The following is an 18,223-nucleotide window of genomic DNA, read 5'->3' as shown; positions in this document are numbered from 1 at the left end:
ATCCTAACTTGAACAAAATCAACGCTCACAGACTGAATGCAGGTGTTAGATCTCTGCATTAAAGACAGCCTTAAATGCATGGTGGCTTGCCAGGTTGGGGAATTATTCCATATTCAGGATTTTTATGTTAATCTTAATGGAGGGATGGAGCTGGGTTGGGCTGATAAAGGACTTGAGTCTTCTTGAGGTTAAGGCTAAGAACGATCCTTAGAAGCTACTGATGTAACATTGTATTTAACTTTTAGCTAAAAGATAATTGTAAGATTTTAGATTAAATTGAAAAAATCTAATACTTGTTTCCTTCTATGATTCGAGACCATTCTGATTTTCAAATAATCTTAATGGCAAAAATTGCAATGGGTTTTCTTCCTGAAGTGGAACAAATGGTGAAGGTTCTCAGAGCAAAGGTCAAAGGGAGTACGTATGGCAGTAAAGGAAGGATAGAGATTAACATAATTGTGAAGGGTAAGTGTGAAGAGATTAACATAATTGTGAAGGGTAACTGCTGAAAAAGCCAAGACAACACAAATAAAACACAGCTGCTGGAGGATTATCACAAATATGGAGAATAGAGGTCACGGTCTAAAGTTATTGAATCCAAGGAGGCTACCAAGTGCCTAAACTGAAAATAAGGTGTTTTGTTTTTCATTAGCTAATGTTGGGATTTGTTATAACATTGACATTTCCATCCTGGACCTGCTACAATGTGGGACCAAGCAACTAGAAGGTTGGAGTAAAAGGTGAGGTCTGCAGATGCTGGAGATCAGAGCTGAAAATGTGTTGCTGGTTAAAGCACAGCAGGTCAGGCAGCATCCAAGGAACAGGAAATTCGACATTTCGGGCAAAAGCCCTTCATCTTTTCCTGATGAAGGGCTTTTGCCTGAAACGTCGAATTTCCTGTTCCTTGGATGCTGCCTGACCTGCTGTGCTTTAACCAGCAACACATTTTCAACTAGAAGGTTGGAGTCAATCCTATGGACAGAGTGGAGGTGTGCTGCAAAGCTGTTACTCTGTCTTTTCTCATTATTCAATCACAGGATAAGTGTATCACTGGCATTTATTGCTCAGTTCTAATTGCCCAGAGGGCAGTTAAAGCTCTACCACATTATGGCAGTTTCACTTCCTGAAGGGTATGAGTGAAACAGATAGGTTTTTCCAGCAATCAGGTTTAGACTCTTAATCCCAGTCAAAGTTCAACAGTCCGCCATGGTGGGATTAGAACCAGAGGCCGGAGAACATTACCTGGGTCTCTAGATTAACAGCCCAGTGATGATAGCCCATGGCTGCCACGTCCCCTCTGCATTTAGTCTTCTAATGTAAAGGAGTCCTCATTGTGAGCAGCAAATATATTGAACTAGCTTGAAAGAACTACAAGTCAAAGACTACTTCATCTGGAAGGTGCGTCTGAGGCCTTGGGTAGTGAGGTGGATGGAGGTGAAAGGGTGAGCATAACACCTCTGCATATGTTCCGTGGGGGTTGGGTGGATGAGAAAGTGTTAGAACTGATGGAGGGATGGTTACCATGGAGGGAATAATCATTGGAGAATGCTTACACAGGACATTGTTTAGGCCACTTTTGGAATGCGGTGTTCACTTCCAGTCTCCCTGTTATAGAAAATATGTTGCTAAACTTGAAAGGCTTCAGAAATGATTTACAAGGATGTTGGCAGGGTCGGAGGGTTTGAGCTACGGGAGATGAACAGGATGGGGCTATTTCCCTGCAGCATTGGAGGCTCCTTTAAGAAGTTGATAGGGTCATGGATAGATGACTAGGCAAGGTCTTCTTCCAAGGGTAGGGGAATCCAAAACTAGAGGGCATAGGTTTAAAGTAAGGGGGGGGGGGGGGGGGGAAGATGTAAAAGGCACACATGGAGTAATATTTCCACGCAGACGGTGGTGTGTGTATGGAATGAGCTGCCAGAGGAAGTGGTGGAGGCTGGTACAATCACAACATTTAAAAGGCATCTAGTCGATGTGTAATGAGTGTAGCTGTGAGTTCTTTTGTAGAGTAGTATAGTAGATAGTTTATGGTTTATTGTTGTTTGTGTTATATTTTCATACTTTCATAGTTTTGTAAAGAAACTTTTTCTATAAAAATATTTTTAAAAAGGCATCTGGTATAGGAATTGGAAGGGTTTAGAAGGATATGGGCCAAATGCTGGAAAATGACACTAGATCCATTTACAATATGTGGTTGGTATACTGACAAGTTGGACTAAAGGGTCTGTTTCCATGCTGTGCATCTCTTTGACTCTGGTGGTGATGGTGTCCTGCAGGAGGTACAGTGAACCCCAAATAATTAATACTTAATATTTAAGATTAGATTCCCTGCAGTGTGGAAACAGGCCCTTTGGCCCAATCAGTCCACACCGACCCTCCGAAAAGTAACCCACCCAGACCTATTTCCCTCTGACTAATGCAGCTAAAACTATGGGCAATTTAGCATGGCCAATTCACCTGACCTGCACATCTTTAGATTGTGAGAGGAAATTGTCGCACCCGGAGGAAACCCACGCAGACACTGAGAATGTATAAACTCCACACAGACAGTTGCCCCAGGCTGCAATAGAACCTGAGACTCTGGTGCTTTGAGGCAGCAGTGCTAACCACTGAGACTTTGCAAAAGGGTTTGGAGAAACACACCACTACTTGTTTTTTTTGAAACTAGGAGGGAAAGAAAGGAGAAAAATCCAGTCACAGAGAGGACGGTGGCAAAAATAACTCAATTTACCAAATTTCCTATCTCGGACAGAAATCTGGGATAGAAGTAGTCAAAAATCTGAGCAGAGGCCAAATGTTAAAACAAGCTTGAAATGATACTGAAGGAAACGGATTAGAAGCAAAGAATCATTTTAGTCAAATAAACATCTACAACAATTTTTCATAATCTTAACACCCAAAGAAAATAAATGGCTAACCACCGAGAACCCAGCCCCTCTGACCAGTTGGAAGTTATAACTCGGAAAGTACAGGGAATAGTGCTGAGTGAGGCTGAAGGACTGGAGTTGTTCTAAATAATTCAATTCTGGAACGGATAAGAGAACCAAAACCTCTAATTGATTGGGGTGCTTTGCCCAGAACAATAACCCTGGCTGTGGAAGGGATTGAAGACAGTTTCCGCAAAGACAAAGGTTTTCAAGAGAAGAGAGGTTCTGGAGATGACATTAAAAGCTTAAGTAAAAGAGGAGTTCAAAAACTAACAGAAATGACTGAAGGAATTAGTGATGTTTATTTTGATTTAACTTGATTTATTGTTGTCACGTGTACAACAATAAGTAGTGAAACATTTTTTGAGTAGTACACGCAGCTCATTGCAAACAAGGACATACAAATCATAGGGTGCTTAGAAGAGCGAGACATTAAAAAAACTTGCTTGTTAAAGTTCCAGTCATTTTGCCCTAAAAACCCAGAACAGTGAAGGATGTCTGTAAAAATCAGGACCAAGCTAGAATTATCCCATTCAGCTACCCAAAGCAGAAGTAGTATTGATCCTCCTAAAAGAAATGCTGGTGTCAAAAAACATCAAATAATGGACTCTTAGAGAGTTCAGAGAAACCAGACAAACTGAACTAATTCAGCCAGGTTCTGCAGATGTCTGGAGCAAAACAACCCTTTTCAGGGCCAGGCTGGCTCAGCCAAAGTCATATGGTTTTACAAAACCTGAGATTTGGCCAGTAAAATGTGAAGAGGTCAGAAAAGTGAAGTGACGGATGGAGAAATCTTTACTAAATTAAACAGAAGACTGTTAGTAAGGGAGCTGCCTCACACAAAGTATTACATGACAGCCGTGGCCACTAGTTAGCCTGTGTACACGAGGGTATCCCAGTAGAGATATGGGAGAACAGGAAACAGTGCATCCCCCAATAGCAAAATTATGGAAATCCTTACCATAGAAAATCACCTACGAGCATTAAAAAAAAACAAACAGATCAGGTGCTACAATAAACTTTAAGGTAGCCAAAACTAGTGTGCAGTGCTTAGTTGAGGAACCAAGAAAGATAGCTGGTCTTCAAGTAGACATGGTTGAATGAGATTCACCCAAAATGTAGCGAGTAGAATCCTAATCCTCAGGATTAAATAGAGATACAAAGTTCCCAGGCTTCACCTGCAAATATGAAAAGGGAGCCTACACCTCTGTTGGACAGGGGAGAGGCTTGGCTACTTTAAAACTTTTTACACTGTGATGATGTGATTTACAGGTATAATTCTTTGAAGTGTTATTTGTTGAGGGTTTGGGTTTTCTGGCTGAAGAATTAGCAAGCGATGTTTTCTGTGTGTAAGAAGTTAATAATTAACATTTATTTCTGTAGCTATGGTGACTTCTTTTGAAAATTATATTTTGAAGCCTGGCTTGGTTGGGTTTATGGCATTATTATGGACTTTCAAAAAAATTTTGATTGTTTTGTGACCCAGCAAATTAAATAATGGGGACTCAAGATTTGTTAAGTGTATTCTGGAATTAATTCCTTCAGAAAAAGAAAAACACCCATAGTTCGGCCTTTTGTTTGACTTTGAGTGGAGTCTTTGGAATAGGATGGCTTCATAAAAACGAAGCTCCTGAGAAGCGAAGGATATATATAGGGAAACTCTTATATCGTGTGAAGGTATTATTGATTCCAGATCAAAAGTGATGGATTTTTTTTTTAAAACCCACTGAGGTATGTTATGAAACCCCCAGGGGAGCCTGTGGGACTTAGAACTCAGTGTCCTAGTCCAGAGGTAGGGGCAGTATTATTGTACAAGACCCCTTTAGAATTGTTGGCATAAAACTCTGAAGAGATTACATAAAACTATACAATTATGTATGCATGTTACTCAAGAAACGATCTGCAATTCTAGCCGAAAGGTTGAAGTCACAGTCGACTTAACACTAGTGAATATGGTGACCATGTATCTAACATTTCAGTAGGTTTAGGTATTATCTGAGTGAGATAGTATGAAATTGTTTATAAATTGAAGTAAAACAAGTGTTTTTGGGATTAATGAAATTACAATTTCACTGTATTCAGAAATCTTTGATCCTATATTAAAGTAGTTTGGATTATTCTATTTTATTTCTTTTGTAATAAACTTCTGTTTTATTGTGTGAGCAAAACTTGCAACATTGTGTGCTTTTGTTTCAGTGAGAGATCAAAACAATTTGAAAATACTATCTATCCAGCCAAGTTCCTGCAATAGGATTGGACTTGTCTGGTAATAAACAGCTACTTTGACCATAGCAATATTTAGTAAGAGGTCACAGAAGTTTCTAAATAGTTCCACAATGAGTGAAAAAGCCACCATAACCACATTTAAAAGAATGAACACCTGCACCCCTACGGTATGAACAGGTGTAGCTAAACAAAACATTTTAAAAAGTAGAGGAAAATCCCTGAATTGATAGAGTTGGTAAATCTGGTATACCCAGATTTAACGGAAACATTCACTCTTGGCAAACCAATCTTTCTGAATTGGGAGACAGATCTAGAAGGTTCCCAAATAGACCTTACAGGTACTCAACTATCCCCAAAGCAACATAGAAAGGTGCCTCACCCAATTGAGAAGCCATAATAAAAAAAAGCAGCAAAACTAGCCCAACATGGGTCTCCAGAGATAAAGGACAGAACAGGGTCACACAAAGGTTCCAACTTAGGTAGAAGCCTTAATCAAAGGCTGCAATCGTGTTGGATTAACAGGGAGCCTGGCTGATCAACACACTGTCTCCAACCTAGGAAGAACAATGAAGATCCCCAAAAGATTCACGGTGATAGAGATGCCTCATTTAGTTGATTAGTTTGTTGCAGGAATGGGACAGCTACCTTAGAGCACTAGAATCCAAAATGAAATCAGACATGTGTAAACCAACCCTTCAAAGTTAGTAAGTTAGGAAAAGTCAGTAATCCTCAAAGCTCCAGCACATTTGTGACCACCATAAAGGTACAGCTAAAACCAAGTTAAACTCAGAGTCGAGAAAAACAGTGGGAATCTACCAGAGGGTAGACATGTTGAAGAGTAGCCAGAGAAGGGGATATTCAGGTGAGGTCAGACAGGCAGGCATTCTCCCTAGCAGAAAACCAAACTGCCACACTAGGCACTTTTATTTAGATGCCTGATAAGCACCCCATCCCATGAGTCATAGGAGAAAGTGGCCACTGTTTAGGAAATTTAAAATGAACCTAAGAGAGGCATCCACGGGAGTATACGCTAATAGTAGGCCTTAACATGGACAAGGGAGATGGCCCACAATTAAAATCAACCAACAGGTTAGTTCTGAGGAAGAGTCACTGAACTCAAAACATTAATTGCTTCCTCTCCACAGATACTGCCAGACTTAATTAGGTTTGTCCAGCAGTTTCTGTGTGGATCCTCAGCACTGAAGAACCTGATGCCATGCTCCTGTGTTCAAGATGATGTTGTAATGTACACTGAAGTTCAGGAGATGGCGAGGATTGCAGATGCTAGAGAGTCAGAGTCAATTAAATGTGTTACTCGAAAAAGCACAGCTGGTCAGGCAGCATCCAAAGAGCTGGAGAGTTGACGTTTCAGGAGGACCCTTCATCAGGACTGCCAAAAATGTTGATTCTCCTGCTCCCCAGATGACTGTGCTTTTTTCACTGTTGAAGTTTAATAAACTACTTTTAGCTTTTGAAAAAGGTAAAATCTCAGACCGTTTTACTATTTCAGACATTCACACACACACAAATAAAGTCATAATGGTCTTTAATATCTAATAATTTATAGCTTAATGCTGCATCAAGAGAAGAATACAAGACATATCTCACCAAAACATCCCAAAGCCGCTGAGAGTTCCCATTGAAAATAATGGAAAATCCCTAACATTCTTATGTGGGGCAGTGAGTGAGGATTATATTCCCCCAATTTTGTGAATCAAAAGATGATCTTATATCTTTCTCACTTTGAGCCAACATTCTAATCCATATGAGTCTCAAGCACTTGCTAGTCAGCATAGATGCTTATTCTTTTCCTTCTTAAAAGGATAAATCATTTCATAAAGTATTACAATATAATCAATAACAGCAGGGATAAATACCACATAATATTTCAGTTAAGAAAAATGGAAAAAGAACACGTTTTTCTTTCTTATTGTGATTTTCTTTTGTTGCTGCAAACTTGATTAGATTTTATTCTACCACTAAATGTGGACATTTGGACATCAGTGCAACAATCAGCCGCTTGCTGACTAAACAACTTCACACCTTGTCCTGGCTGTCATACGTCTGTATTATATACGGAGCATGTGCATCATTGGTCAGCTACACAATGAGGAATGGCTGCCCTGTTTAAAATCAAAGCTTTAGACAGCTTAATTACCAGAGGGCAAAGAAACGTCCAAAATAAAACTTTTTGGAAAAAAAATCAAAGCACAAAAATGTAAAAAATACAATTTTATTTGTTTAAAGTTACCTCTAACTATATCTTCATCTTTATATGATCAACAGTGTCTAAACTAAGAACGATACAGTTCAGCCTGCCTGGTTGGTCATCGTTCAGAACAGTGGCTTGTTCTGGGGATTTTCTCCAGTGATTTGGTTTTTGTTTCTGACTTTCATTTGGTCTTCATTTATAATGGGATCTCCAGTAGTCATATATTAACTTAAGAGTACTGAAAATACCCACTCGTGAACGCTTGCACTATGTAAGAACGTAACATTGAACCTAGGCAGGTGCCGACATAGTGTGCACTCTGGCAATTTATGAAAGCGAAGGGAGCTGTAAGCCATTATTGTAGGTGCAGAGTCCTAAGCATTAGTGCCTTTATTAGCCAATATACTATGTACAGAGCAGTCCTGTGCTTTTTGTGGTGGGATTGGAATGTTTCCACACTGTCCAAATTGTAGATTGGTGAAAATTTTCATCAGCAGTTTGTGAGTAGGTTATGTGCACACAATTACTGAACTGTATTTCTAAACAGAGGGATCACAGACCCGATTAATAAAGCTAATTGGATGGCTGCTGAAATCAGCAGAATTAATATTTTCCAAAGGAATGAGGGGGAGATGTCTCCTAGAGCCGTGGTAAATATTAAGTTGGAAGCTCCTCAATAATGGTCTTGTGGCACCATTAGGTACATAAACTATACACACAAGGTTTGAGATCTGATTCCTGAGCTGTATTTTATTAGCTAATACCCTGGGCAATAGCAGAATCTGCAATTACTTCCAGTGCGTTTACCGTGATCGGGATGAGGGGAGGAAACAAATCAGCAAACGGATTTGATTGTTATCCAGTGATACAAAACGTAACTACACTGATGGGAGTTCAACATAGGATTCAAATGTCATTCCCCAGAGTCAGAAGATGTCAACATTCACTGGTTAGGTTCATGAGTGAGATATTAAAGGGCTACTGCCAAACAAAGTACTCCATCTACACAGCATAGCTACAGGTCACCAGGACAGAGTCTTGAAAAGGGAACTGACATTATTTATAGGCTGGATGGCATCAAATCGACACACAAAACTTCTGAAAGGGATATAGAGAAACTGATTTGGATAGACGTGCCCTTTCCTTATGCATTTTCCACAGCAACATTTTGGCCACAGTTAATTTGCCAACAAACAAGCTGCCTGTTTCTCATGTAACAAATTGGTGCTTGTTTTGAATCATGGTATTGTTGCAACAGTCTTGCTGAGAGCAAGACAAAAAAAAACTTTCATTGCATGTTTTTTCCCCACTAATAATGATGCTTCTCTTGGAATCAGCCTCAAAATTCAAACTAAAAGGATATAAAAGCCCTACTTAATTTCAGCAAGGCTTTTTGCATAGCTTTCTGGAACTGGGTTCACAAATTATCCAATCTAACTCATTTCTCAGCTGGCCAACTTGTAACGATGGATACTGACATCTTAGAGCTGGCTTCGATTGCATTTTTTTAAAAAATAAAAGATTCTCATGACCATTGTTGCCCTTAAGCAACAAGATTTGAACAAAGTGGCATAAATAATATCAAAGCTAATAGTGTCCAATGAAAGTTTAAACCAAAAGAAAAGTGCTCCAGGTGACCTATGCATTTACCCAGGAAGAGGCAATGAAATAAACTCCCAAAGTCCACTACTCATCACTGAAGTACAGTCACATCCAGAATGGTCTTAGTTCCAAAACGGTACAGGAAGGGTTTTAAAAGCACACTATGTATTTTCAATTTCTTGCCTTCATATTAAAATGGGCAGCAGTTTTGCTAAAGTACAACATTTAAGACAGCAATATGCAGGCTTCACCTTGAAGGTGAACAGTGTAATGATTCATACTGACCCAAAGCAGAAATGCTACCTCTCTAAACTTCCTGAACTTCATTTTTAAAAACTATTTGAAAGACAATTACTTAAGTTACAGAATTTGAGGCATGCCCACAAGGTTACAACATGAATTTGAGACTGTTCCATTAGTTTTCAGTTATTTTGAGACATAACTGAATTGAAACTTTAGGGTAGGTAGTGAAAGGTTGTTTCCTCGGGCTGGGGAGGCAAGAACACAGAGGAACAATCTCAGGACAACAGGCTCAAAATCTTTAGGGCTGAAATGAACATAAGTTTCTTTCCCTTCACCACCACTTCAAAAGGTGGTGAATCTTTGGAATGTTCTATCCCATAGGATTAAGGCTGAGACAGACTGATTTTTGGTTTCAGGAAATCAGAAGATATAGGGATGAAGAGAGAAATTTAAGTTGAAGCAGATGATCAGCCATGAGTATTGAGAAATGGAACTGGCTGGAACAGCCATATGGTCTACTCCTGTTTCTGAAGTTATTAGATGAGGAAACAGTTATTGTCCCTTGTTTTTGTTACCTAATGGAAATTACTTTGTGTGGGAGACAAGGTCAATGAAACAGTTTGGAATCCAATTAATATTGGCTATCATTAATCTTGGCAAGATGGGTATCTCAAGAACATTGAGGATCATTACGACTTGCAATATCACTACCCTCAACTCACTGCAGTACCAGTCACATTTCACTCAATGGGCTGATGAATCTAAATGGCACTACTGCAGCATCTTCAACAGGTTGTTTCATGAGTTAAAAATGTCACACACTTATCAATTACATCATCTTCAGTGTAAGATAATACTGAATCGAACCTGCATCATTACATATTGTTGTTCTGAGAAATTAGGTTTCCAACTTTAAGTGCCATGTCTTTTGGTTCCAGTGTAGTGAAGATTCCACAGAATACAGCAGGTTACGGTTGTTCCATGCTTCTAGCCAACCCTGCATGGTCTTGGTCTAATTGGTTATGATCTTGGGGAAAGCTTCCAGAATCAAAATCAGAAGTTGCTGGAAAGGCTCAGCGGGTCTGGCAGCATCTGTGAAGTAAAATCAAAGTTAATGTTTCGGGTCCAATAACCCTTCCTCAGAACTGTTTTTCCTGCAACTTCTGTTTTTGTTTCTGATATACAGCATTCACAGTTCTTTTGGTTTTTATAAAACTTCTAGGATACCTGGCTGTGTTGTCGTCACTTGTATTCCGTTTCTGGGTCACATGAAGAGTTACACATCGAAAGTGATCTTCAAAGAAACCTGGAAGTGCACTATAAGTGTACCCTATATTGCGCCTTGTTGCATTAGCAGAGAATCTACACCAAAAGCTGCAAACTGGCTTTACTTCAATATTTATCTCTATGGCTTCAAGACATGTTAATTAAGTGTCTTATAAATCTTAAAAAAAACTGTCCTGAGCAATAAAGTTGTGATACATCAAATCTTTTTCCAAGTTTGAGGAAAAATGACAAGTGATGCAAAACACTATCCCAAACACTGATTGCATTGCCATCACATCAAAATCTCTCCCCGTCATCTTCAACGCCATTGATAACTCTACTGATACCCTGAAAACATCGATGTTGATTGAGTTTTTGATATTTTGACTTCTTTGGGCTCAGGTGATTAAGAGTTAATTTACTCAATAACTAAATGTGCCAGAGATAGACAGTTTTGATGCTCTTCATGTAACTTTAATACTCCTGCCTTCTGTAATATTCCATGATCCATCACAAAGTACACTGCAAATTAAAAGGATTAAGTTTTGACTATGCGACACTTCTCAAAGAAAGTTATGGGTCATGTAAGAGTTAAAAAGGAATGAAGAAACGAATACTAAAGGGAATGAAAAATAAACTTCAGAACTTGAGAAATCTTAGCGTAGGCAAGTTATCTTGCTTAGGTCTGTGTTTTGTCCCCACTTCTTTCTCTTACGAAGGCATCGATTCGAAGTATGGCTTGAATATGTTGATAATCCTAATTATCTTGTCCAAGACTTTGTCTCAGACTAGATGACAAGTGACAGCAAATTATTTGAACTCATGATGGATACAAGAGCAAAGATTAAACTTGAAGTGCTACAGCCTAGCTTCATTTGATTATTACAGTATACACAATGGGATGTGCCAATGAGGATAACATATTTTCAGCAGACAAGTTTCTTTTCCCCTCTACATGATACCAACCTCCATGTATCAATAGTCTCCCTGTCGATACAGCAGCAGAAGGTAGGGACCAAACCTGACTGCTCTCATTTACTTGGTCCTGTTTTAGTTTGCAGAAGACTAACCAATCTTGAGCTGCTACTGAAGCTCATACTTTAGAGTTCACTTCAAAATGCAACATTAAAACGGTGAAAGCTCATTATTTTTAAACCTTGGGAAATAAAGTCTCAGCTATTGCCTGTAAGGAACTGAGAGGTGAATGCTGTGGAGAGGATTTCTTTTTTACTGGACCTGCTTTAAAATGTTAACATTTTACATTTGCTGGTGGTCCATCAGCAAAAACCAGAAGACTCTGAATTTTTAAGGTACAGTGCTATTGATTACAAGAACCATGTGAAGTCTCCTGAGGGATTTTACTATAAAAGAGTTTAAATTTCTAATGCTAGGAACAATGTGAGACAAGCTCAAGTTGGTTTGAGACACTTTTGGGATTAGTGCTCTCTAATAAAAACTAATTGGTCTGACAGAATGTGATAGCAATTTCTTTCTTACTCAGTCCTCAATCTCAAACTTTGAAGGTGAATTCCAAAAGATGTTTCTGCTAAAAAGAACTAACAGTGATTAAAAACTGATGCGTGTATGACACTTCAAACAAAGAACAATGCAAGTGATTATAAAACAAGCATTCTAATGGATTCATTAAGCCCTGGCAGTTAATTTGTATTGAAATCTGCTGATAACATTTTACCTAACTTGACACTCAATTGAGGGAGGTTTAATCCACAGTAAGGAAATGTCACCATAATCCTAAAGGACCAGTGGGCTGTTCAATCATTATACAGACACGCCTGGTGGAGTGTTTAACCCAAGGGTCACCACATCTCAGTCAAGGGACGAGTTTGACAAGATAGAACAGCTGGTGTGGGAACTGAACCAGTGCTGTTTGCGCCATGCTGCACTGCAAACCAGTCGTGCAGTCAACTGTGCTTTGTCTCTCTCTCAAATGAGACAACCTAGAGCCCTCTGGAGCAGTGATGACTATACCTTAACCCATACTACACAACAACAAAGCCCTAAGCCTCACCCCCAACATCTCAGTCATAGGTGCTTCACACTAACGTGAATGTCCCCTAAAGGCAGCAAAAACACCAGTGGGTTACACCACCACGCAAACAAATGATTATTTGGTCTTAAAACACCACTTTACTTTAGATTGTCTGGTGGTAGCCCTCATTTTGCAATGATGAAGATGATTAGAAAAGAAACTAAAAAGTAGAAAAGATCAGTTAGCTGTGAAAAGAAGAAAATCTCTTCAATACAAGAGAGTCTGGGAAGCTTTGTTTAGAATCTCACTCCAGGATGCTAATACAACTGTGAAAGCATATTAGATTCTGTCTGGGGAGAAGTGCACCACGGATTTTAAAATGCCCAGGTGAAAATGGCCAGTGGAGGGCATCTAGTTACTTTATTTTACCATCTGCATTATACTTGGGAATCCCAAAAGAATAATTTGCACCAGGGCTTTCCTCATCAAGCGTTCTAATGCCTTCCTGGCTCTAAGCATTCATTTTCTTTACAGCCTTCTTTCCCAAAATCGTTCAGCTGTGCTGGAACCAACCCTGGGATATTGTCAAGGCACTGTGCACATCAGTAAGTGCCAGAATAATTGCAGCTGTGCAGAGTGGAGTTGGGTCAGGGTCCAATATGAAGTGTTGTTCACAGACCTGGGTTTATGGTAACAGGAAAGTTATAATAATTTGCAATAGAAAAGGAGGCTTTGTTGACATTTTGGCCACCCAGGGCTACATTCCAGCAGCCATTTGAACAACACACATATCCAGATAACTTTGCATCCCCCCCCCCCCCCAATGCCATTCTGGTTCAATGCTAACTTCAGTAGAAGAGGCTGAGACCCAATCTCAATTTCTATTTTACTTCATCTTTTCTTCCCCCATCCCCAATTAAAATACACGTTACCTATTAATTATTTAGTAACTTAGTTCCTAACCCAATGAAATCACTAAGAGTGGCTAGTGGATTTGAGTGCTGGAAAATGCTAAGATTAGAGAATACAAGTGAAGCATGCAGCCCAATATACTACCAGACCATTATGAATGGTAGGTGCTCTCGCAACTTGTATTCATATCTTAGGCAAACTGGTTGGACTGTACAGTATACTGTACATTAATAGGACCGTAACCAAGGCATTGGATCATTAAAGCCTTTAATTGATGCAAAGGCTCCAACATTCACGCTCTCAGGTTGGAATCTTCTTTCTCTGGAATAGAGTAACTGCAAACTCCTTTTCTCCATGATTTCAGCTCCTGCCTTGCCCTCCCAATCATTCCACCCATAGTCTTGAACATTCAATTTTGTTCTACCCAATCCCCTTCCTCAGCCACAATGGCATTGAAATCCTTAGGACAGCGAGTGTGGTGTGGGAAGCTTCAAAATCAAAACCCTGACATTTTTACAGCTTTAAATGCCACCAGGCAGGACTCTTCTGCACATCCAATTGAATACGTGCGTTACTTTGTGAATCGTAAAGAATACCCCATGGCTTTTTCCAAACACTCAATTACACAGCCAGAAGAGAGATACTCCTTTTCTACTTCTATAAATTTGATGTAAATAGATCTGGAGATGGCTCCTGCCCGACAGTTCTCAGCGAGGAAGCTGTTGATGGTACAGGTCTCTAGGCCCAGCATCTTGACAGGTGGTTGAAAGTGTTGCAGTATGCAATGACGAATGGTCACCTCCTCTGCTAAGCCCAAGTAACAGTAGCGGATTTTTGACTTCACCTCACTTCCGTCGACGAGTTCGCTCTCCAAGAGAGATGGCCCAGCAGTGTTGCTGCCGGAATCCCGCCGCAGGGAAACCCTGGGCAGCACCCGTATCCCGTAATCTCGCCGCGGGGAGAAAACCTCACCCTCTGCCTCCTCACAGCCAATCACGTAGAGGCCATTGGTGTCCGGGATCCCGCCCGGAAGCAAATACTGTATAGTGTTGTCACCGGCTGCTCGGGAAAGTGCGATGGGTATCCATTCGAAAGCGAAGTGCAGCTCGAGACAGCGTGCTTCACTTTTAGTGATCTCAAAAACCTTGTAATAGACTTTCTTCCAGTTCATTTTTTGACGCTTGATTGCAATCACTTTGCCCTCTGGTTTATCTGGGTTTAAGTATTCCTTCAGTCTTTTTCCAACCAACACCTGGGAGCTGATTTCCGCATAATGATACCGAATATCCTCGACCCACCGCGTATTATACCCAATGGCAAAAATACCAAGTTTATTTGTGAATTGTGGACCGCTGAGTTCATCATAACTTTGGAACTCCTGCCATCTTGGCTGGACAGCATCTAGCAGTGCTGTGAGGGCCTGCAGAATCTCCGGCTTCCTGCAAAGAAGGAAACAACAAAGTGAGTTAAAAAACAAAGACAACACCCGAGTTGTAAAACTCATGTAAAATCACATGGTGCAGCAGTATGACACTCAGTTCCTTGTGTTTGCTCTTTAAAAGAGCTTTCTAATTGGGTGCACACTACTGTTCTTTGTTTTTAAGTATCAATGCTACAATCGGTTTCCACCATCCTTCCAAGCAACATCATCAGAAATTGTGTTTTAAAAGATGTTCAACTCTTGCTAATATTATTTTGAAAATCTTAAACCTGTCCCCTCTAGTTATCTACCTTAAATCTAGTCACAGCAAAGTCATCTAATCTACTCAAATTATTACATGTCATAAGACCTGGTAAGAAAGCTGGATTGCAGACTGGCAGTGTTTATTTCACTAGTCAAGTCACTCACTGGACTCTGGTGATGTGCAAATAACTATGATTTATGGCCACGTGTTGTTTTACCAAACTGAGGTAACATAGGTTGCTTAGCATTATTCTTAGGCTACCTATCATTCCAACAGTTGTGACAATTCTTCCGCAACAGATGGAGAACTGTATTGGCCTAGAAGGACTCTGCGCTGGGAAGAATGCTTGCATAATACATGCAGTAAATACCAGTCAGGTAACTCTGACTAGGGACAAGTGGCACAGTACTTCATTAGGAAAAGTGATCAACGTGCTTATTAAGACAAAACAAACACCAGTGGGTGCCAAAGAAATAACTAAAAAAAACTCTAAGTCTACTATCACATAAGGTGATTTAATCTGCCACACAGTGGCAGCAGTGCGCATTTCATCAACATGATGCACTGCAGCAATACCCCTTTGACACCTCTTTCCAATCTCAATGACCACTATAACCTAGGAAGACAAGGGCACCAATATTTGCAGGCTCCCTTCCAAGCTATACACCATCTTGATTTTGAATTATATCACCATTGCTTCAGTGTGGCTGAGTCAAAAACCTGGAAGTCTCTAACAGTACTGTAGGTGTATGTGCAGTTCAAGAAAGCAGCTCACCATCCCGTTCACATGTGCAATTAGGGATGGCTAATAAATGCAGGCCCAGCCAGCGATGCCCAAATTCTGTGAATTAAATTAAAATAAAGAGTGGTCTAGCCTAATCCTACAGGCCAGAATTTAAACTTGGTAAGCCAGCAAATAAGTCATCAAACAAAGCAAATTGAAGTAGCAAGGGTTTCATGGGTTTGGCTCACAGGTTCTAGTTTGGATACCTCAAATTAGCAGAATGGCAGTTTCTTAACTGATCGAAAATGTCCTTTACTTTTAAAGAGCACAGGCTATTTATTAACATTTTTGCCATCAACTTTACACAGTAAAAATATTTCCACAGCCCCGGTTAATTTGAGATAGCGCTCTGGTCAAATGTGTTCCTTCAAACACAAAACTGCATCAGTCCCATATATCAATGAAAGTGGATTGAGCAAAGAACAGCAGAACATGAGAATCAATGCTAACTGCAACACAAAGCATGAGAAACTGACATTCTATCCATTCTGCTACCTTCCAAACTAGTCCTCCTTCAATCTGAACTTTATTTTCCAGAACCATAAACATGTTCACGGCAAATTCCAGTCTAATTAACAAAGCATCATCAGGCTAACAGTTCTTACCTTAAGCAATATCATCTTAATACTGGAATCCAGTGCTGGGAAGAGGTTCTTTGCTGTTCTACAGAACCTATCAATCCTTTACTGGCAAAAAAGTGTTACTAAACTGTGTTACTGTACAGGCATAATATGTACACCTTATTTCCTGACATACCCAACCTCTGCAGCAGCAGAGTTAAAATCCTGGCTAATATTTCTCATTCTAGATGTTCAAGATAGCAGCAGAGTAGCACAGCTAAGCCCAGGACTCATCCGCTCCTTGTCTGCTTTTCTTTTTTTGTGTGTGTTTGTTCTTTTTATTCCCTCTGCTTTAAAGCTGGGTGGAGGCAGTGGCCTCTGGCAGCAATGACAGGATAAGCCAGACATGGCTCCATCCCAGCCTGGGGTCTCCCAGAGTGAGGAGCAGGTCCCAAGACTATTCTCCTGGCCTGCTCTTGCAGGCTGAGCTGAGGGCCCTGGCTCGCAGCTAAGTGCGGGTGCCTGAAGGAGCAGAAACATCGGCGAAAGGGGTGGCCGAGGACTCTGATGACCAACCGCAGCGTCTGGAGGAATGTCAGATGGGGAGGAGGAGGTACAGAACCTGAACATTCCCAGGCTCAGGTCTCCAGCTTGGCTGCAGAGGCGGAGGCCCGTAACAGAGACCCAGGAGGCCGTTGCCTGGAGTCTGTGAAATGACAAGCAGCTACCGGAGGAGGAACATCAAGAGTGAAAGATGAACTCTATTGCAGCAAAAATGTCAGTGAGGTGACATTTTGCTTATAACATGCAAAAAACCACTTTCACTACCTAATATATACGTGATAATAAATTCAAATTTAAATCACTGTAGATAAGGATCACATATAATAAAACCATCTCTGCAACACAGAAAAAAGGATTGAAACAGGTGTTTTTTTTACAAGAAATACATTATTTGGGAGACATGAGGTTCAAATCTACATTCAAGCACAAGAGCCGACTTCCAAATCCAATGTAGCATCAGTTACATCTAAATTTTACATTCAAACTCTTAAGCAACTTACTGCATGTTATCTGTAGAATTATGCCTTGTTGGTTGCTTCTTCTTCACAAAATTCATTTCTTCTATAAAAAGGAAAGAGAGGGATGGTGATTTAAAAAGGACAAGACAAATTCCTATTGAAAAACTAAAGTTAACTACAGTACTACGTTTCACAGTAAACACGATCACTTCAACAAAAGCAAAATCAAACAATGTTAAGAAACCCAGAGAGCGGGAGATTAAAACATGAAGTCTAGTATAACTTCTTCAGAATCCACATCAGGCATCCATGATGCTATTTAATATAATTTGTACTATTTTTTTTTAAGGAAATACTACTTTGAATTAATACTCTTCAATCTACTGCAATACTTGGGCAGGATTCTCTTCCCTCAAATTCTTTGCAATCCTAGCACAGCATTTTACAGCTCCAAATGCTCCTACTCGGCAAACAAACTTTGCCATCTGTAACCATGTTACTAGATGCTTCCTTTTCATAAGTCAAGTGGACATAGTACAGAAATTTCACACACCCATTATTACAGTCCACTGCTATTGCTCGGATTTCAGCAATATCAAGTATGGGTATGTTAAGTTATAAACACAAGTTAGGCCTCAAAGAAAAGAAACAAAGAATCTGATTATTGGGCGAAGCCTGGTTATGCACAAATGGCTTTCTCTGCAGAAATGTGTTTCTGGTTCAATACCTGCAGACTGGCAAAAATAATTGCTGCTATGTTTCCTTTAAATAAACATGATGTTAAAGTTTGACAT

General features: G+C 40.0%; 1 protein-coding gene across 2 annotated transcripts in view; it reads right to left on the bottom strand.

Moving 5' to 3' along the window:
• Positions 1–6,682: 6,682 nt before the first annotated feature.
• Positions 6,683–18,223, bottom strand: part of LOC132829532 (myb/SANT-like DNA-binding domain-containing protein 2) — a 32,956-nt gene continuing 21,415 nt past the window's right edge. Inside the window, exons 3-5 of one of the 2 annotated variants that reach the window (XM_060846757.1) lie at positions 17,472–17,532; positions 14,223–14,817; positions 6,683–10,302 (exon numbers count right to left, since the gene is read on the bottom strand). In XM_060846757.1, coding sequence (XP_060702740.1) covers positions 10,264–10,302; positions 14,223–14,817; positions 17,472–17,532 — 695 coding nt within the window. In that variant the 3' untranslated portion in view covers positions 6,683–10,263. Of the gene's footprint in view, positions 14,818–17,471; positions 17,533–18,223 lie in introns of both variants that reach the window. The other variant, XM_060846756.1, reaches the window with a different exon arrangement.

This window comes from Hemiscyllium ocellatum, chromosome 29 (assembly GCF_020745735.1).
Source record: "Hemiscyllium ocellatum isolate sHemOce1 chromosome 29, sHemOce1.pat.X.cur, whole genome shotgun sequence".
NCBI lineage: Eukaryota > Metazoa > Chordata > Chondrichthyes > Orectolobiformes > Hemiscylliidae > Hemiscyllium > Hemiscyllium ocellatum.
Note: the sequence above shows the minus strand (reverse complement) of the source record. Positions and strands in the feature narration are given on the sequence as shown.